Below are 22177 nucleotides of genomic sequence, written 5' to 3' on the forward strand. Positions count from 1 at the left end.
ATTAAGCCAGGCTGCCAACATATCCAATCTGCTTTCCTTAACAAATCAAAATTATTTTAAAATTAAACTGAACATTTTTAATTCGTTCTAGGCTTTATCTACCAGGGTTTGCCAAGTGCATTTATTCCAATGACGAATGCAACAACCGTAAATAGCAGATTTGCAAATTACTTTTGAATGTCATTTATGTTATTGACACTTGGAAGATTGATACTTCCCAGCAAGGAAAATAAAATTAGACAGAAAGGAATTCATTGAATAAAACAATTAATGTGAGCAACTGACTTTTGCTTAAAAGGGTGATCTTATTGAATGACGGCGCAGGTTCAAGGGGCTGACTGGCCTACTCCTGCTTCTAATTCATAGGTTTGTATGTCCTCGAGTGAAATAGCTTTACATAAAATAAATTTTTTATCAGTGACACAATAATTTGATAAAGGAGTACACATTAGTGCAGATACAGAAAGGATTTCTGAAATAGTGAAGCAACATAAACTGTATACAAATGACGAACAAGGATTATAGAATGGTAGAATTTACAGTGCAAGAGGAGGTCATTCGGCACATCGGGTCTGCACTGGCTCTTGACAGGAGCACCCAAGCCCACGCCTCCACCCTGTCCCTGTAACCCAGTAACCCCAGCTAACCTTTTTGGACACTAAGGGCCATCAATCCACCTAACCTGCACATCTTTGGACTGTGGGAGGAAACCGGAGCACCCGGAGGAAACCCACGCAGGGAGAAGGTGCAGACGCCGCACAGATGGTGACCCAAGCTGCGAATCGAACCTAGGACCCTGGAGCTGTAAAGCAACTATGCTAACCACTGTGCTACTGTGCTGCACCTGCCAAATTCCACTCTTGTAGGAAATCTTTTGACTACTTCAGTATCCAATCAGTCAGAACAATGGAATAGTGCAACATTAGTGGAATGCACACAAGGATCCACAACTTCTGCAGAAAGACTGTGAGTTTGTTTCAGGCAGATTTCGACATTTGTTAAATATAAGTAATGGGTAGTGGAGTTAAAGAAGTGCCGACACATGAAATGCTATCAAGAGTATCGGCCTTCCAATTTTTGACTTTGCTCGTAATAAAATACAAACCAATAGCTGACAAAACCAGGTGGGAGCAAATACATTTTGTAAGGCCCCTTCGGTTGATTCCCCTTTTCCCCTTTCTTTATTTTCGCTGTTATCATTTTGATTCATGTGAGCAGGTGAAATGAGGAATTCAAAAGTTACAGCATAGAACACTCTTCTAGCTTTAGGACAGCAGAACTCAGACTTTTTGGCACCTGAGAGATAGGTGGGGCTCGACTCGATTGGTTGACTGGTCTCCAATTAATTGGCCAAAAGGCCGTATTTAGCCGGTAACAGGGGGTGATTGGGTCTTGCCCGAGTGATTTTCAGAGACCTAAGGAAAGCAGAGTTGGAGACCTGGACACTCGGTGAAAAGGGCCTGCTCCCTTGTGCTTTCACCAGAACAGGTATTTCTGAAACTGCAGAGACCTGAATGGATCTACAGTGAAACCATTACAGACTGGAAACAAATCTCGAACCGAAAGAAAGTCTTGAAGGACGGCGTGCTATAAACAACCATCTGAAACAAAGACGCATATCTTTTCATTTTATATCCCTCTTCTGTGTGTGTGCATATATATACATATGTGTAAATATATATATTTTAAATATATATATATATGCACACATATATATATATATATATATATGTGTGTGTGTGTATATATATATATATATATATATATATATAGAGAGAGAGAGAGAGGCAAGTTTAAGTGGGGGGGGGGTTAGGAATTAGATTATAGTTAATTTGCTGCATATTTATTAATAGTTACTGCCATTAATAAACATTTACAAACCTGGTGACTGTAGTTATTGGCAGCTTAGGGCCAACGGCTTTGGGTGGTTTTTCTATGAATTATTTATTGATTTCAATCGTGTTAACATTCCGGGTCAATTGGGGCTGGAACTGACAACGCACTAGCCCAGGGAGTCATAATTTATTGTCAGGTTTAAAAAGAATGTGAATAAAATGATAACAGCAAAAATAAAGAAAGGGGAATCAACAGAAGGGCCCTTACAAAATGTATTTGCTCCCACCTGGTTTTGCCAGCTATTGGTTTTTATTTTATTATGAGCAAAGTCAAAAATTGGAAGGTCGATACTCTTGATTGCATTTCATGTGTGGGCACTTAGTCCACTGCCCATTACTTGTATTTAACAAGTGTCGCAATCTGTCTGAAACAATCTCACAGGTTCAGCCAACAGAACAATTTTGCAAAGAAATACAATACTCAATGCAAAAATAAGCAAGACTGTCTTCATAAAATTCTATCACTAAAATAATTAATATGCATCTTTAGCACTGTACATGATGTGGGCAATTGAAGGTGCCCTCTGGGTGAATACTGCTCACTTTCTGGGCCAAGTAAGGAAAATGGCTGCATGCATCACATCATAACTGCAATATGAAAATTGGTAACTCCAGGGTTTAGCCCCAATTTTAAGTTTAGCAGGCAGGAGGTAATTATTGGAATTAATTTTAAAATCAGTATATTCAGTCTTGGATTCGATAAAATACCTTAGTTATTTTATCAAGAATTCACAGCTTGATTCGCTCTGGCAGATTTACAACATAAATGCTATCAAAGTATGTCATCAGTAACTATGTCACTTAAGTGCAAAATATATTTTCATCAAGCATGGACAAGGTAAAGATTTGATTTTTAAAAATCAACTGGCAGGTTTCTCATGACAACGGCATATTGGAAAGGAAACTGGGAAGGTTCACATGACCGTCCCTGTCAAACACTGTTGGTTTTTTTTTAAATGCAGGATAACCATGTGCAAACCGGCATCAGATTTGCTACTGTCATTGCCATTTTGGTTACTTTACAGGAAGGCCAGCCTTTAGCAGTAGGAGCAATCCATGCAAACTTCCTGCATGATCCTGTATAGGTCATCCAAGTGTTCCCACAGGATTTCAGGCTGTCCTAAAATACATAGATTGAATCACTGGGAAAGTACAGTGGAATCATTTGGATACCCTCGAGATTGGGTGATCTACATTTCCTTTCATTGGGACAGCTGTAGATTGCCCTATAGTAAGCTCCTAGGATAAAGGGGAGTTGCAGCTTAAGGCATGAATGTTACAACCCATGTCAACGTAACTAGAGTAAGTACAAAGCCATGTTGATTTTTTTTTGTTTTACTCTTTGGTCCAAGACACTTGCAGTGTTTTGTAAATTATTGACTCAGAACTGCTGGCAGGTGCTAAACTTTTTCATTTCATTTTAAACAACAGCAGAGTATAGCTCTCTGGGATACTGTACCTCCAACTTCTCGCTGAATTCCTCAGAGTAAGGAATAAACCTGCTGTCCATGTCCCCCTTGTAAAACCACGTGCAGCGTCTCACTTCAGATGGTTCCTCGTCCCAGTACACAGCATGCCGTGTACGATCGTACAACTGAATGTCATAGCGGCCTCCATCAGTGGACACAATCACATTTTCTGGATCTGGTTGGACTGAAAGTTTTAAATCACAAATAGTTACCTTAGAGTTTGTACTAAAAATTGTCAACAAATGCAAAAGAAGTACTATTAATAACAGTTACACAATTGCGAAAAAGTATCTTTTGTATGAAAAAAAGGCAGGTGACAAAGCTGGTTAGATGGCATTTACCCTGTGCCTGCAAACATTTCAAGGCTATAAAAATAATCTGGATAACGATCAAAACAAAACCGAAAATAAGAATTCCACATTGTCATTTGTAGCCACGTAAAATGGCTACGTTCCGATTAATCTGGCCAAAATCCAGTTTAAAATGGCTAACCCGAAAGACTGCTGGAAAAAGCAGCTAACAAGACACAAGCAGGCAGCTGCAGACAGTATTGCATATTCGTCTCTGGGGAAGTTAGCCCAGATCGATACTCAGGGCTATCAACAGCCCATCAACCCAGGTATTTGCAGTTGCATTCAGGACTGTTTGCAGCCCATCTATTCAGACATCCAGTTAAATCGGCTATCCCCGGGAACAATTGCAACATATTAGCAATTGAATACTGGGCCAGACCTGTCGGCGCCTGCAGTAGCCGAAACAAAGACAGGTGAACGACCACCCCCCGATCGAGGAATCGCCTCACCATTGGACACATCGACCCCAGGGATTGGGGACAAATCCAATCACTTGGGACTCAGGGTCAAGGGCCACCCCGGGAGGCGGGAAGCCCCTGGGCCCTATAAAAGTGAGGGGCCAAGTTCAGATCTCTCTTTCTCTCCTCTTCGCCTGCTCGAGACCTTCGCAAGAACAGCAACCGGCAACAGTAAGTTTGAATCCAGCGATCGCTATCCGGTAAAGACACCTAGCCACCGACCTGTAGCAGCCTTTTGAATCCCGTGGGCCAGATCTGATTGGACAAGCCATTCGTTTCCCTGACCTGGTGGGCTCTTCCTAAGTTAAGTATTGGCCAGTAGTGATAGGTTTATTATATAGAAAGTAGCATTAGGGTATTAATATTGCTTGTTGTATATAATAAATGACCTTTGTTTTAATCCTTACTAAGCGGTGTGCTGTATTATTAATTATAACCTGAACTTGAACCACGTGGCGGTATCATAAAGATACCTGGCGACTCGTGAGCAAAGGTGATGTAATCAGAGCCAATAGACTAAGGCTAAAAAGAGCAACACATTATTTTCAAAATTCTTGGGCCTGTCATTTTGGTCATGTTTGTTGGTTGAATGTCTTTTTTTTTTCCTTCTCAATGGTTAGCTTTTAATTTATTTCTTCCCTTCTAACTAGTGAATAATAATGAAGGAAAACAAACTACAAAAAACTTGATGTGCAAATACCTCAAAAATGTTGCATTTTCAACCTTAGAAAGTATTAGAAAGGTGCTTAAAGAAGGTAAGTAGTGTGAAAAAGATAAATCCAGAAAGTTACTTCAAGCTAAATTGAATGATTAAGGAAACGTGACATTGTTTAAAAGGAGTAAAACTGAAATTTAGAAACATAATTTTATCCACATGGAATGGACTTTTAGATAAGTGTAATAATGGACCCTGGATTGAGAACCAACTAGATATTGCAAGCAGATTTAAGATAGTTGGTTCCCATGATTTCCCAGATAACTCAACTGAAGTGGGCCAAATCACTTTGCTTTTCCTCAATTATCTTGTAATGAGAAGCTGAAAAAAGCAGACTTCCTTTAATTTCCCAGCATGAACATTTAGGTATGCGACACTTGCCTGGTTAAGATAATGTTACACATTGGTGCAAGATGGCTTCCCTCACTGCCTTATCTTTCCTTTACACAGTAACACAAGGCAGCTCAACATTTGAAGCAGCTCAATGACGAACAGGTGAGATTGGAATTCAAAATTTAGATTTTCCATTTGGTAGTTCAGCACTTAGTTTTTTTTTAATTCTCTCCCGTATGCATTTTATTCTATTTATCAGTTGTGCTTATATCATGGGGAAACTCGTCACATCCCTCGGACTTCCCCATTGTTAACTATAAATGAACTGTAATGAATACAATAAAAATTAAATTACAAAGACAATATGCTGTGACAGCAGTCAACACAGACTATGACAAGGGACTAATCTGCAAGTTTGTGCTGACTGACATTGTTAGCAAGCAGCAAAACATGACTTTGTTCTAGTCCACATGGGTCGCAAATCAAAGGCATTGTGTATACATTCAATAAATACAAACACTGGCTACGATGGTCAAAAAAAGCATTTTTGTACTCAACAGGTTCATGCTGCAGCTCTAGGAGAGTAAAACTGGAGTCTATTTTTGGTATTTTTCAGCAACTACCACCATCCAAACAGAAGCCTTGAGACTTTGCTTCACAATTCTTAAAGTTTTATCATCCTGGAACTGGATGTGTCCAAAACGCATTGTTTTGGAGAATTAGACTTTTAGCTAGTTCAATATCAATCCATTCTCACACTAAATGCTTCAAACATTAGACTGGTAGCATATTCAAAGCTTCATTGAAAAATATTACTAGCGATTTTACAAGCTATTTGAGAATACTAGATTGAATTGTATCATAAATACACATTGTTTCTACACTTTTCAGTTTTTAAACATGTATTTTTTCTTCCCTAATTAATAATTCTAAAGAATGATCTTTAAATTCCATTATAGTGTAAAATCCTGACAGCTTGGTGGAAAAATGTGCCTGATAACGTATTAAACCATCAAAAAAGTCCCAGATCTGATAATCTAGTCTGTGCTTATTTATCTCATTTAACTAAAATTAGCCAGTCTGGCAATAAGAATGGATAAGTTAAATGTAATTTTCCTGTTCCAAATTGCAATTCACCTCCATCAGTAGCTATTGAGCACAGCAAAGTTTGACTTCACTGTTATGGCTACCACAGTTATATACACTACTAACACCAGCCAGTTACTATCACACGTACATGGCTACCGACATGAAACACAAAGCTAACCATGATCAGTTAACTTCATGAGGACAGAGTTAAGAAATGTTAAAATGGCCAAACTACTGAAAATATTTAATTTGTGGTATGGTTACAAATGACTCATTTGTTGTACATCTACAGTTTGTCGAGGAAAAAAAACTACAGGAAACAAAAGATTCCAAAACCATTCCACATGATTTATTTCAATAGAAATTCAGGGTGAAACTCTTGCAGCAGATACAAAACGTTAGGACGACTGCACATCGGTTTTAATGCAAATGAATAATTTTCTGCAGTAAAGAAAAATTAAAATCAACACATAAAAGCAATTCAATCATGCTGGACCTGATTGAGACCGCTCAACCTCATTCGTAACAGAATGCAACTTGATACTGGGCAATAATGGAAATGTGCAAGAGTCACAAAGGACATAAGCTACTGGAGTGAAGTTACCTTTAGTCAGAGAAAAACATATTGGATACACAACAACCTTATAATCAGACAAATAGGTTTTTTTTTCTACTCACTGGAGTTGAAAATATCCTCCAGCTCTGCTGTATCCAGAAAGCTGAATGGCATCCAGATTGGTTTACCTTCCACCAGCTTACAGTAGAACCAGTGGGGTCGCACAGATTCGTAGAAGTTATACGGCAAATTCAGTAAAGGCTGTATTGCTGTGGATATAGGTTGAGAAGGAGGAGGTGGTAACATAGTCTGCCCTACAGTTGCCTGAAATGAGAGGGTATAATCGATCAATACTTTTGAGAGGACTTTGTACAAGCACAATTAAAACATTATTCTCATCAGAAAATAATAGCTAACCTGGGAGATGAGGGGCAATAAATTATATCAGAATTAATTTGGAACTATAGTTATCCATTTAGCACTGAAGGGGTTAAACATTTCTATATCACACAAGCTTTTAGCTGAAATTGCAAGCTGTAAGGAAAACACTCCAAGGACACATCCTGCTGGTGATTGGGGCCCAGGAAAAGGAATCACAGATGGTCATTATCAAGGATGGCAATAAACAATGTGGGATCTTTCCACCATTTGTACTGGTGTTAGGAAAGAAGACAAAATTATACAGAATCGTTATTGCAGTAGGCATTTTCACCTTGGGAAATAGATTATAAGTCAGACAAGCAGATGATTGATACCCACATTCTTGATAATGGAGAGCTGGTGATGTTAGGGGACAGCATGTACGTGTCTTTGCACCGATTGGATATCATAATTCAGTATTCACTTGTTGCAATCTGTTATTTGTTCTCCTATACTATGTATGATGTAAACCTAATCGAGACATGAGTTAACAAGCAATAAATGAGCAGTATATGATAATTTCTTGTTACCAAATCTCAAAAGTACATCTGTCTTGAGTCAGGACTTTTTGGCATACCAGTTTGGAATGTCGTTCACTCAGTTACAGCCAGTAAAAACGGCCTTGTTCATAACTCCAAGAGTCTTCACCTGGTCTCTCATGAATGTGAGGGGAGGTGGTGACACTAGACTAGTAACCAGGGTAATGCTCTGGGGACCCAGATTCGAATCCTGCCACTGCAGATGAAATTTTAATTCAATAAATAGGAAAAAAATAAAAAAATCTGTAATTAAAAAGTCTACTTATGACCATGGAACCATTGTCAATTGACGTAAAGACCCATCTGGTTCACTAACGTCCTTTAGGGAAGGAAATCTGCCGCCATTACCTGGTCTGGCCGGCATGTGACTCCAGATCCACAGCAATGTGGTTGACTCTTAACTGCCCCCCCAAGGGCAGTTAGGGAAGGGTAATAAATGCTGGCCCAGCCTGCGATGCCCACGTCCCACGAACACATTTTAAAAAGTACACTATAATCGAATAGCTGCATAATTCCCTTCAACATCAGGCAAAATTAATGATTCAGATTCAAGAATGAAAGTTCCGATAAGCAATAAAGCTATAGCGTATGATCTATCGGCCTCGATGTACCGACTCAGGACATGACGAGGCTGGTTGATCTCGCGATTTTTATGATGCTGGCTATGCATCGTGACATCTAATGAGATCCTGCAAGGCGTCGCAATCTAATTTGCATATTGAAGTGAGCAGTTTGTCTCGCTTGAATATGTCTGAGTTAGCCAAGGTGTGGGACCTAACGTCCTCACCTCGGAGACCACAACTACAAATGGGACCAGGCATACTGGCACTTGGGGGAGAGGGTTGTCTCCCAGGAAATCAGGGCCCCCCCTGGTGGTCGGGCTCTGGGTGGAACCCTGGCACTGCCAATGCCACCCAGGTGGCACCTTGCCCATGCCGGGGATCAAACATGGGGTTTCCCTGCCCTTATGAGTTGAGGTGCGGGGGGTCCCTGAGGACCTCCAATTGGTAAGTTTGGGGGCGGTGGGTCCGTTGGCCACAGTGGAGGGTTCAGAGATCGGGGCACCATTCCTTTTCCTGCACTTATGGGTTGAGCTCGTTAGTGCAGGAAATTAGTCTAAGTGCAGCCTCGGTGAGGCATTCCTTGCCAAAGCTCACAAAAGAAGCAGAGTCCCGCTTGATAGTGGGGGTCGTACTCGCTGCTGCAAGCACCGGAAAACACCCCGTTAAACATGCCAAAAGCGGGGCTCGGTTTATTTTCCGTTAAATTGGAAGTATTTATCCCTTGACACTCGAGGCGACCAGGGAGAAATGTGAGGTAAAAGCAAATTACTGCGGATGCTGGAATCTGAAACCAAAAAGAAAATGCTGGAAAATCTCAGCAGGTCTGGCAGCATCTGTAGGGAGAGAAAAGAGCTAACGTTTCAAGTCCAGATGACCCTTTGAGAAATGTGAGGTACTGGGAATCGATATGAAGTTAACTGTGGACACTGGGAAATGATCAGTAGATTGGAAACACGCAAATGTGACAGCGTGGCTACCTTTGGGCAAGAAACAGTACATTAAGAAAAATTGTAAACTGTATAAAATGTCTGTGGAATTTGTAACTGCTTTTAAGGTTGCTTGAAAATATCTTTTAAGCGTTTCCCGTAACAAAATAACACAAATGCAAAAAATAGATTGTGTATCTGAGCTGACAGTTTTTTGAATTTCAGATTTGAAGGTTAAAGTTTTGTGCTTCACTTTGTGCATTAATTCTATTAAGCTCAGCAGGAGTCACTGCCAACTTAAGCGGGGTAATTCCACTCTAGAGTTGGGACAGGCAGTTAAAGGAGTCAGGTTTTGACAAAACATTAACACTGGAGTCAGGCTAGAAGTTATTAACTGTGAAGAATGAAGTCAGGAAGACAGGAGATGGTGGGGAGAAGAATTTCTGTTCTGGTACTCTATGAAAGTGTAAACAAGATCATTTTGTGCATGTCAACAATCTTTAGTACTACGCCAATCACCATTTTCATGAGTGAGCGTACACAGCGGTCATTAGAAGTGAAGGAACAGCGGTTGGCCAATTAGCTCCTAGAGCTGTGGTGGACAGCTTGCAGCCTGGGGGCCACATGTGGCTCATCTGGGTTGTGACTGCAGCCCACGAGACATTTTGTTGACCATTGCCCAGGCACAGGGTTGCCACATTCCTCTAATTTCTGTCTGTGTAGTTTTTTCCTCCTGGTATGACTGAAGTGATATGCACATAAAGCCAGGGCAAGTGCACACTGATTGCGCACAACATTGACTTGAAAGCCCTGTCCTCCCTTGTGTCCAAAATGTAAATATTTATTTTGCTTCTCCGTTTGAAGGTAATGATGGTTCTATTAACCTCTAAATGACTCTTTATATAACTTGTTATGAAATACTCAATGTTTTTAATCTTATTCATGGGGTCATGGTTAGTGAACAAACCTGATTTCAAACTTGCGGCCCGCTAAGGTGAAGGAGGGCCACTCATGCGACCCACTAAACTAGGTTGCCCATCACTACTATGCCATTCAGTGAGATCATTAGAATGAACACAGCCAAATCTGACCTATGAGCCCTACATGTGGTTGCAACACGCATCAATGGCCTATATGGTGCAGAAAGAATTATGCTGAAGCGCAGTGTTTATTGTTACTAAAGAGTAAATCAGACAGCCATTTCAGAGTCTGTACATGTGCATTTAAAATGGAAATCAGGGGGCAGCATGGTGGTGCATTGGTTAGCACTGGGACTGCGGCGCTGAGGACCTGGGTTCAAATCCGGGCCCTGGGTCACTGTCCATGTGGAGTTTGCACATTCTCCCCGTGTCTGCATGGGTTTCACCAACACAACCCAAAGGTGTGCAGGTTAGGTGGATTGGCTGCGCCAAATTGCCCCTTAATTGGATTTTTTTTTTTTTTAATTGTGTACTCTAAAAAATTTTTTAAATGTAAAAAAAAAAAATGGAAATCAGGAAGTTCATGTTCAAGTTGCTCTGCTTGCCATTGGTTTTACTGTACCAGTAGTGTGTCAAGAGTACCATCATTCCAAAACTGGGAGGGGTCAAGGGAGTGACGGGAGTGGCTGGGGTCAGCAGGAGTCAGCTGACTTACGGGAGTGCAATGGGGGGAGCAATGCAGCGAGGGGGGACCTAGCTGGGGGGGGCGGAAATTGGGTTGCTGCTGGAATGGCCAAGGGGGAGCTGGAGTCGGTAGAGGAGGCCGGGGCGAGGGTCTGCCGCTGTGGGGAACGGGTCGTGCGGGGGGCATGGGCACATGGCTGGCCTAGGATGGGATATGGCTAGAAGGCAGGGGAGGCAGGTGGGAAGCTCCCTGATCCGGCTGATAACCTGGGGACTGAACGAGCAGGTGGTGTTGGAGGAGGTCGCCGGCGGCCAAGGTGCTGAGGGGGCTCATGGACCAGATGGGAGGGGTGGACCCATGGAGGTTTGCGAGGCCAGGGGCCAGGGAATTCTCATTCTTCTCCCATGTCCACAAGGCCTATTCCCGGATTGACTTCTTTGTTATGAGTAGGGCTGATTCAGAGAGTGGACGATACTAAGTACTCGGCGATAGCCATTTCCAATCACGCTCTGCATTGGGTAGACCTCAAGCTGGGGGAGGAGAGGGACCAGCGCCCATTGTGGTGCTTAGAGGTGGGGTTGCTGGTGGACGAGGAGGTGAGCGGGCGGATCAGAGAGTGCATAGTGAGGTACCTGGAGGCTAATGACAATGGGGAGGTCCAAGTGCGGGTGGTCTGGGAGGCGCTGAAGGTGGTGGTCAGGGGAGAGCTGATCTCCATTAGGGCTCCTAAGGAGAGGAGGGAGAAGAGAGAGAGGGAGAGGCTGGTGGGGGAGATGGTGAGGGTGGACAGGAGGTACGCGGAGGGCCCGGGGATGGATTGCTTAGGGAGCGGCGTAGCCTCCAGGCCGAATTCGATCTGTTGACCACCAGGAAGGCGGAGGCGCAGTGGAGGAAGGCGCAGGGGGTGGTATATGAATATGGAGAAAAGACGAGCCGGATGCTGGCGCACCAGCTTTGGAAGTGAGAGGCAGCTAGGGAGATCGGTGGAGTTAAGGAAGGGGGAGGGAACATGGTGCGAAGTGGGGTGGGTATGAATGGGGTCTTCAGGGACTTCTATCGGTCCGAGCCCCCACTGGAGGGAGGGAGGGTGGGCCGCTTTCTGGACCGGTTGAGATTCCCGAGGGTGGAGGAGGGGCAGGTGACGGGGCTGGGGGAGTTGGTTGGGTTGGTCAAAGGGATAGGAAGCATGCAGGCGGGGAAGGCACCGGGCCAGATGGGTTCCCGGTCGAATTTTATAAGAAGTATGAGGACCTGCTGGGCCCTCTGTGGTAAGGATCTTTAAAGAGGCAAGGGAAGGAGTGGCTTTGCCCCTGACGATGTCTCGGTCGCTGATCTCCTTGATCCTCAAGCGGGACAAGGATCCCCTACAATGTGGGTCATACAGGCCGATCTCACTCCTAAATGTAGATGCAAAGTTGTTGGCGCAGATTTTAGCCACGAGGATAGAGGACTGTGTGCCGCAGGTCACTCACGAGGATCAGACGGGGTTCGTGAAAGGGAGACAGCTGAATACGAATGTACGGAGGCTCTTGAATGTTATAATGATGCTGGCGGTGGAAGGGGAGGCGGAGATAGTGGTGGCGATGGATGCAGAGAAGGCCTTTGATAGGATAGAGTGGGGGTACCTGTGGGAGGTGCTGAAAAGGTTCGGGTTTGGGGAGGGGTTTGTCAGGTGGGTTAAGCTGCTGTATGAGGCTCCAGTGGCGAGTGTGGCCACGAACAGAAGGAGGTCAGAGTATTTTCGGTCGCACCGGGGGACGAAGCAGATGTGTCCCCTGCCCCCCCTGCTCTTTGCGCTGGCGATTGAGCCCCCAGCCATGGCATTGACGAATTGGAGGGGAATGGTGCGGGGTGGGGAGGAACATAGGGTGTCGCTCTATGCTGATGATTTGCTGTTATACGTGGCGGACCCGGTGGGGGGAATGCCGGAGGTGATTAGGATTCTCAGGGAGTTTGAGGATTTCTCTGGGTACAAGCTCCATATGGGGAAGAGCGAGTTGTTCGTTGTTCACCCAGGGGACCAGGAGAGGGGGGATTGGTGAGCTCCCACTAAAAAGGGCGGAGAGGAGTTTCAGGTCCCTGGGGGTCCAGGTGGCTAGGAGTTGGGGGGGCCCTGCATAAGTTTAACTTCACGAGACTGGTGGAGCAAATGGAGGAGGAGTTTAAGAGGTGGGACGTGCTGCCACTCTCCCTGGCGGGTAGTGTGCAGTCAGTTAAAATGACGGTGCTCCTGAGATTTTTGTTCCTGTTCCAGTGCCTCCCCATCCTGATCCCCAAGGCCTTCTTCAAGTGGGCTAATAGGAGCAGTATAGGGTTTGTGTGGTCGCAGAAGACCCCGACGGTGAGAAAGGTGTTCCTGGAGCGGTGCAGGGATAGGGGGGTTGGCGCTGCCTAACCTCTGTGGGTATTATTGGGCCGCCAACGTGGCGATGGTGCGTAAGTGGGTGACGGAGGGGCATGGAAGAGGCTGGAGTGGCGTGGGCACGAGCCTGGAGGCGCTGGTGACGGCTCCGCTGCCGCTTCCTCCAACGAGGTATACCACAAGCCCGGTGGTGGCGGCTACCCTCAGAATTTGGGGGCAATGGAGACGTCACAGGGAGAGGTGGGGGCCTCGGTGTGGTCCCCGATTCGGGGGAACCACTGGTTTGTCCCGGGGAGGATGGACGGAGCTCACATGACTGGGGCAAGGATAAGTCAGTTCTTTGGGTGCGAGGACAGGTGGGTTAGGTGCTCAGGGAGCCCAGCAAACCACACCCATATGTTCTGGGCGTGCCCAGCGCTGGAGGACTTTTGGAAGGGTGTAGCGAGGACGGTGTCGAGGGTGGTAGGTTCCAAGGTCAAACTGGGCTGGGGGCTCGCAATCTTTGGGGTTGCAGGGGAGCCAGGAGTGCAGTTGGCGAAAGAGGCCGGTATTCTGCCCTTTGCGTCCCTGGTAGCCCGGCGAAGGATTCTTCTTCAGTGGAAGGATGCGAGGCCCCCAAGCGTGGAATCCTAGATCAACGATGCGGCGGGGTTTATTAAATTGGAGAGGGTGAAATTTGCCTTAAGAGGATCGGTGCAAGGGTTCTTCAGCCGGTGGCAACCATTCCTAGACTTCCTGGCAGAGGGTTAGATGATGGTCAGCAGCAGCAACCCTGGGGGGGGGGGGGGGGGGGGGGGGGGGTGTTGGTTTGTTTTTCTTGAGTGGGCGTGTATATTTGCTTTTGTGTTGATGAAGGCTGTTAATTTATTATTTATGTATATGGGGGGGGGGGGGGGGTGTTCTTTTCTTTCTGTATTTTGTTGTTGGTATTGTATGAAAATTTGAATAAAACTTTTTTTTTTTTTAAAAAAGAGTACCATCATTCAAATACATGAAATAGTGTGACACTGTAGTACTTATGTGATAATGATTAAATATGCCACAAAAGGTTAGAGCTTCTCCACAAGTGCAAATTAATTTTAAGTAAGATGGCAAGTATTAATTACTGCTGAGCAACCTCTCCAGCATTGACTATCTACTTTTATAAGTGTGGACTAGGACTCTCATTCTTTCAGATTTTAATTATTACTGGAATTTTAAAGTTACACAATGTGAATATATTTTCAACCACTTTGTTCATTTCTCTCTCTCAAACCCATCTTTCTTCCCCCCACTATTTTGCTTTCTTTATTGATTTTATATTGAATTTAATATACTAAATACAAGCTCTGGTCTAAAATCGCACGGTCTGACCTCAGGTTCTTCAAACTTATTAGGTAAAGAGTCATATCATTATGTGCCCTTTTCAACAAGTCTCAGATCCCCCTGCAGAGGGGAATTTGATGTGATAAATGTTAAAAATTTAGCACTAAAGAGATTACGATCACATGACAGTAGCGCTATCTTGTGTGTATTAAATTTTAGACAAGGCACTTAAACCAACACCCTGTAAACAAATAAAAATAATTTGACATTTAGTGATCGTTCACACCTACTGTTACTGCATAATATATTCATAGAATCATAGAATTCACAGTACAGGAAGCCAGCCCTTGGAAAGAGCACCCTACCTAAGCCCACGCTTCCACCCTATCCCCGTAATCCCACCTAACCTTTTTGGACATTAAGGGCAATTTAGCATTACCAATCCACCTAACCTGCAATCTTTGGACTGTGGGGGGAAACCAGAGCACCCGGTGGAAACCCACACAGACACGGGGAGAACATGCAGACTCTACACAGCTATGTGATCTAAGCCAGGAATCAAACCGGAGACCCTGGAGCTGTGAAGCAACAGTGCCCAGTTATGCCACACTGGGATTAGGACAGGCAGTTAAAGGAGTCAAGCTTTGATGAAACATTAAAACTGGAGCCAGACTTTTAGAAATAAAATATTATCTATGAAGAAAAAGTCAGATAATCGAGTGCTTCAAGAAGACAGAAGGCTGTAGAGGGAAGAATTTCTGATCAGCGATGCTCAAAAATCTTAAGTGGAGTATCATAGTTACATAAAATTAACAATGGCTAAGAGCATCAGATCATAGCTGTTGTTCTGCACATATACCCTACTGCAGAATAAAACAACTTGCATTTCAACACAGTTAAGTATTAACTCAAGTCTATTTTTGGAGAAAGTGAAGAAATACACATGAAAGACACAAAGATCCAGTTCAGGTTGCAAAGCAGTTCAATGTTTACACCCTTGGTCCCTTACCATACAAATAGATATATGGCAGTGTGAGCCAATTCCCAGAGAAAAATATCACTTAGACCTTTTACAGGAGTGAATGGTACCACTGAACCCAAGATAATATCTGTGGTAGGCCCAAATTATTCAAAAAATGATTCTCATTCTATTTAATCAACATAGGGAAATGATGCGCCGAGGGTGCATCTATACTATATAAGTGTCACACTTTCATAATGTCTGTCACACTTATACCTGTGAATCAAATAACCATTATTAAGCTAGCCGATATTGATGGACTTCAATCTGGACAGTAAAGAAAAGCTAAAGGAGTTACTATACAAGTATTCCACTGCTAGGGACGATGCTGGATCTGGAGAATAATTTTCCAGACAGTCTGTGAATAAACAGAGCATTACATGGTTAATGCAACAAACAGTAACAAGCATTTTGGCAGTTAAGCATCAATTCAACTTACCTGTGGTGGAGACGTTGGTGGTGTTTGGTAAAGGTGATTGGCGGGGGTAGTACACTGAAAAGGAGGCATCTGCTGGTGACCTTGGCTTTGCTGCAACTGAGGTGATGTAAAGTAGGGACTGGCCCGGCTGCTCTGTAAATTCTGGCGATAAGGATTATAATTATGGTGTGTCTGAGGAGGTGAGACAGATGTGAAAGCAGTTGATGAGGAAACTCCATGCTGAGTATTCTGATGTGTTGTGCTAACATACTGAGAGATTGGGGGGATCATGTAGCCAGACTGAGACTGGGGGCTCTGAAATGTAAAGGGATCCTGAGCAGATTGAGTTGTAGATACAAGGGGTACTTCAGCTGGCGCCTTTGGAACTGAAGTTGTCCCTGCTGATGGTGATGCTGTTGTGAAAGGATGATGTCCAATATTCGCAAACGGATCACTGTTGGTCGCAGTCTGAGTGAAATAGCTAAATGTTGATGGCTGGTTTGTGGAAGCAGAAGTCTGTCCCACAAAACTATCCTCCTCACCAACATCTGTCGATTCATCTGTCAGAAAACACAACAGCAGAACAGAGATCAGTCTTTTTTTAAAAAAAATACTTATTAACTATTGTATTTTTCTAACTTCTTCTGGTTATAAATGTAATTCAGGGTATTTAAAGTTATAATTAATTACCTTATTGATCTAACAAGCAACTAGTTTAAGAAAACATGTTGGTTGCACTCATGAACAAATCTATACTTATTAATCGCTACTGCCACTTGACTATCTTTAACACAGCAGAATATCAAAGGCTACTAGCGAAAGGGGTGGAAGAGAAATCGGATACAAAAGTAGCTGCTGGGATAATGAGGAAGCCACTGTCAAAGAATCAGGGAGGCACGGTCAAAGAATAAAATTGTGGCAACTTTTGAAATAGGAGGATAAGGGTTTACAAACAGAATTCTGAAGTGTGGTTTTGTGATGATTGAAGTTTGATGTGAATGGGGTAATTCAGCTCACTAATGCTGAGAGTTCAATGACTCCAACAAGGCAACTTTCCAGAATTCAAAAGAATCAGCAATTTAGCATTACCAGTGAAAACAACATTTTATTTTGGTTTCAACAGAATTTTATTGACTATTTTAATTTTTCTTTTAAAACCGGACATTGATTCTGAGGCTCATTAAAGAGCTTCAAGGCATTTTTATCAAAAAGTTATTTTTAGCCAGGCAAGTCAAAAATTAAGACTTTGGAAACAAAATTTAGGATTCCTTGAAAGCAACATATAAATATATCTGGCTAAAACACTAACTTCTGAACATGTTTTTAAAAGATTTGTTAGAAATACAACAAGAAGGAAGATTTAAAACAGGCCCCAAGAAAAACATACGCACCACCACAACAGATCTTTCCAATTTGTAGGAAGGTTTATGAAATTAAATCATTTCTGGTAGTATTTTCAATTGAAAATATGTAAGTTGGCAATAGTCTAATGAAAACATGGAGATTTTCCCTCCATCAGTATTTTGTTCAGCTTAAACTTGCAATCAGCCTCTCCTTGCATCTAAATTACTGAGCACTATCACGTGAATCCAGAAACTACTGCACGTTTGTAAACAACAGCCAGTTTTGAAGCTGTTAAAATAACAAAGATGTTGATCCTGAAGCAACTGATGACCATACAAAAAGAAATTCGCTTAAATCAGCACAAGCATAATCAATCTGAAACCAAACTCAATAGATAAACTCAACGAGAAAAGAAAAATTAAAATTGATGCCTATATTCTGGCAATAGCACAGCTATAGTGATAAGTCGAAGAAAGTGCAGGATGTAATCTTAAGAAGAAAAATCATGTGTCATTGTTATTTGACTGCAAATTTGAGGCTGCGCCCAATGCTATTAAAAAGGCAACCAGCCAGCAACTTCAAGTTGCAACCGCACATGCAGTTAAAATAGAAAACCAAGCGGTTGCTTTCAACTCGCCCTGCTCCTCCACAAGTTTCACTTTAACGGTATCTCATGGAAAGACTTGGCATTGAAATATATGGAACGCCATGATATTGGAGTCCTTTACAAAATATACCCACTAAAGACACCAACAAAAGTCAGTGTAAATCAATTAATATTGAAGAGTCTTAAGTTCTGGAAACACCTGTCTGGCCCTGAAAATGACTTCTTCATTACAAGTATGGAGTTTCATTCTTTCACATCAAGAATTTTTTCCCCTATGAATTTAAAGTGCCCAATTGTTTTTTTTTCTCCAATTAAGAGGCAATTTAGCATGGCCAATCCACCTACCCTGAACATCTTAGGATTGTGGGAAAGTGAGACCCACGCAGACATGGGGAGAATGTGAAAACTCCAAACAGACGTGACCAGAGACCGGGATCAAGCAGGAGTCCTCAGCGCAGTGAGGCAATAGTGCTAACCACTATGCCACCGTGCCCCCCCCCTAAGAATTGTTTTTTAACACTTTCAGAATTGTTTTACATTTATCTTTCTCTTATTTCTGCTCCCTTAATCTCATTTGTGCCACCTTCACTACATGATTTGGCATTCAATTAACAATCCTTTCATCTACTTCCTGGTTAAAACTCTGAATGCCTCAGCGACGATTCATCAAGCTGGTTGGTGAAAGAGGAACACCATCGCTTACCCTCTTAACATACATCCCAAATCTCCTGCAGTTTTCGATTTTTAATTACCAGGACTTCATGAATAGAATTAATTACTCTGGCTTGAAATGAAATATGTCTGGTCTAAGAATATAACCAGAAGTAGGGGCGGTATGGTGGCGCGGTGGTTGGCGCTGCTGCATCGCGATGCTGAGGAACCGGGTTCGGTCTCGCCCCCATGTCGCTGTCCGTGTGGTATTTGCACATTCTCCCCATGCCTGCGTGGGATCTCACCGCCATAACCCAAAAAGATGTGCAGGATAGGTGGATTGGCCATGCTGAATTGGCGCTTAACTGGTGGTTCAGTGGTTAAGACTGCTGTCTCACGGCGCCGAGGTCCCAGGTTTGGTCCAGGCTCTGGGTCAGTGTCCGTGTGGAGTTTGCACATTATCCCAGTGTTTGCGTGGGTTTCGCCCCCACAACCCAAAAATGTGCATGGTAGGTGGATTGGCCACGCTAAATTGTCACTTAAATGGAAAAAAATTAATTGGGTAGTCTAAATTTATTTTTAAAAAGGAATGAATTCCTCCTCATTTCCATGTAAATGGAAGACCGCTTATTTTTGATCATAGAATCCCTACAGTGCAGAAAGCCATTTTGTTCAGCTTAAACTTGCAATCAGCCTCTCCTTACATCTAAATTACTGAGCACGGTCACGTGAATCGAGAAAATACAGTACGTTGTTAAGTAATGGGTTAAGAGACATTGCAATTAGTTGTCTCATTTATGTTAAGTATCCATTAATTGACACTGATATGTAAAGGGGCTTAAGGTGGCCTCTGTCAGGTGGTGTGTTGTTAAGAGTTTTGTGCAGAGGCTGTGGAAGTGAATTATATGGTGTTTGGTGAAAAGGAAACAAGAACTTTAGACTCTTCATTTCACAGCACCCAAAACGTCTAACATACGTTTGTTTACAACATCAAGTTTTGAAGCTGTTAAAATAACAAAGATGTTGATCCTGAAGCAACTGATGACCATATAAAAAGAAATTCACGGAAATCAGCACAAGCATAATCATCCTGAAAACAAGCTCAATAGATAAACTCAACGTGAAAAGAAAAATTAAACTTGATGCCTATATTCTGGCAATAGCACAACAATAGTGATAAGGCGAAGAAAATGCAGGATGTAATCTTAAGAAGGAAAATCAAAGCATCATTGTTATTTGACTGCAAATTTGAGGCTGGTTATTGAGTGCACCCCAGCCCCTGAAAAGCCTTACTTAAGCCTACGCCTTCACCCCATCTCCGTAACCCCACCTAATCTTTTGGACATTAAGGGACAATTTATCATGGCCAATCCAACTAACCTGCACTTCTTTGGACTGTGGGAGGAAACCGGAGCACCAAGAGGAAACCCATGTAGACACGGGGATAAAGTGCTAACTCCAGACAGTCACCAGAGGCCGGAATTGAACCCGGGTCCCTGGAGCTGTGAGGCAGCAGAGCTAACCACTGTGCCCCCTAGTTCTAGATTCCCCAACAAAAGGAAACATTTTCTCAACATATTCCCCTTCAAGTCACCTCAGAACCTTATACGTTTCAATAAAATCATCTCTTATTCTTCTAAACTCCAATGAGTAGACACAACTTTGTTCAACCTTCCCTCACAAGACAAACCCCTCATCCCAGCAATTAGCCTAGAGAACCTTCTCTGAACTGCTTTCAATGCAAATATATCGCTTCTTGAATAGAAACCAAAACAGTTCACAGTACTCCAGATGCAGTCTCACCCTGTACAGTTGCAACAATACTTCACTTTTATACTCCAACTCCCAAGCATTAAAGGCCAATATTCTGTTCGCCTTTCTAATTACTTTCTGCACCTGCATGCCAACCTTTTGTGGTTCATGCACAAGCACACCCAGATCCTTCTTGTAGTCTCTTTCCATTCAACCAATATTTGCTTTTCTATTCTTCCTGACCTGATCCATATAAAGATTAATTGCAGTAACTCGAAAAGGGGCGACAGTTGCATATTGGACTTGTTATCCAGAGGCCCAGGCTAATGATCTGCGGACAAGAGTTTAAATTCCGGGGCCGCACGTGGCACAATGGTTAGCATTGCTGCCTGCGGCGCTGAGGACCTGGGTTTGAATCCAGGCCGTGGGTCACTGTCCGTGTGGAGTTTGCAGTCTCCACGTGTCTGCGTGGGTTTCAACCCCACAACGCAAAAGATGTGCAGGTTAGGTGGATTGGCCACGCTAAATTGCCCCTTAATTGGTCAAAAAATGTATATATATTTTTTTTTTTTTTAAAAAAGAGTTCAAATTCCATCATGGCAGCCAGTTGAATTTAAATTCAATTAGTAATTCTGGAATGTAAAGTGAGTCTTAATACCATGGCGACCATGACAGCTATCAACGATTGTCATAGAAACCATCTGGTTCACTTAGGGAAGGAAATCTGCTACCGCTATGGCCTCCTTATGACTCCACACCTGCACCAAAGTGGTTGACTCTTACTCTGCACTCAGTTCAAAGGCAATTAGGGTTGGCAACTACACTGGCTTTGCTAGCGGCATCCACATCCCATGAAAGAATAAGTTAATTAAAAATTAATCTAAAATTTGGTCATCTCACCTCACCTGCTGAAGTTGCAGTTTACCACATAAACTTGATGATTTGGAGACCCACAAATGATCTGTGGTCCTCGGCGTAAGATAAAAGCAATTGTGGCCCTCCCAGCTCAAAGGATTCCAGTTAACATTTAGATAAAAATTCCCAAGTGATTGAAAGTTTATTCTTGATCACTGATGATAATAATAATCTTTATTGTCATAAGTAGGCATACATTAACACTGCAATGAAGTTATTGTGAAAAGCCCCTCGTTGACACATTCCGGAGTTGTTCGGGTATACAGAGGGAAATTACTTGTGGGAGTATACACTTTTGAGAGAATTTACCCATATCCTAGTGGGGTGATTGTTTTGTAAATTTACAGAATGAAATGAACTGGGTTTGATCAGCCATTTCTGTACAATTCCCTCACCCCAATCCTGCCGAACAATATTTACTCAGGAACACCAGGAATCGGGCTGAAATCCAAAGTTTCAAATGGAACCACAGCGGGGAATAGGACCACTAAGCTTTCATTGTGCTGAAAGCACAATCCATGTTATTTAAAAGGTTTCTTATTCTTAAATTCAGTCAAATTGATCCACGTACTTCCATTACCACCATTAGCATTGTGTAGTTCCAACACAGCACAGGGAAGATTCCAGAGATTAGCATGTCATACACAGCATAGCTCATGGGTTGCCAAACCATGGTTCACGGTTAGTATCAGGCAATTGGATGAATCATTAAACCAAGATCCTGGCTGACTTTTCAGATTAAAGATCTCATAATATTGTTCCAAGACGATCAAAGTTCTTCTCATGTCTTGGTCACCATTGGTCTCTCAAATACAACCAAAGACCACATTAATTACATCTATTCATCTGATCATTTGTGGGTCAATACTGACACAGAATGG

General features: G+C 42.9%; 1 protein-coding gene across 1 annotated transcript in view; it reads right to left on the reverse strand.

The window, feature by feature from the left end:
* The window catches only part of sec23ip (SEC23 interacting protein), a 190730-nt gene that overhangs the window by 165271 nt on the left and 3282 nt on the right, over positions 1–22177 (reverse strand). Inside the window, exons 2-4 of the mRNA XM_072479346.1 lie at positions 16049–16587; positions 6991–7192; positions 3355–3548 (exon numbers count right to left, since the gene is read on the reverse strand). Coding sequence (XP_072335447.1) covers positions 3355–3548; positions 6991–7192; positions 16049–16587 — 935 coding nt within the window. The remainder of the gene's footprint in view (positions 1–3354; positions 3549–6990; positions 7193–16048; positions 16588–22177) is intronic.

The sequence above is a fragment of the Scyliorhinus torazame genome, chromosome 16 (assembly GCF_047496885.1).
Source record: "Scyliorhinus torazame isolate Kashiwa2021f chromosome 16, sScyTor2.1, whole genome shotgun sequence".
NCBI classification, from domain to species: Eukaryota; Metazoa; Chordata; class Chondrichthyes; order Carcharhiniformes; family Scyliorhinidae; genus Scyliorhinus; species Scyliorhinus torazame.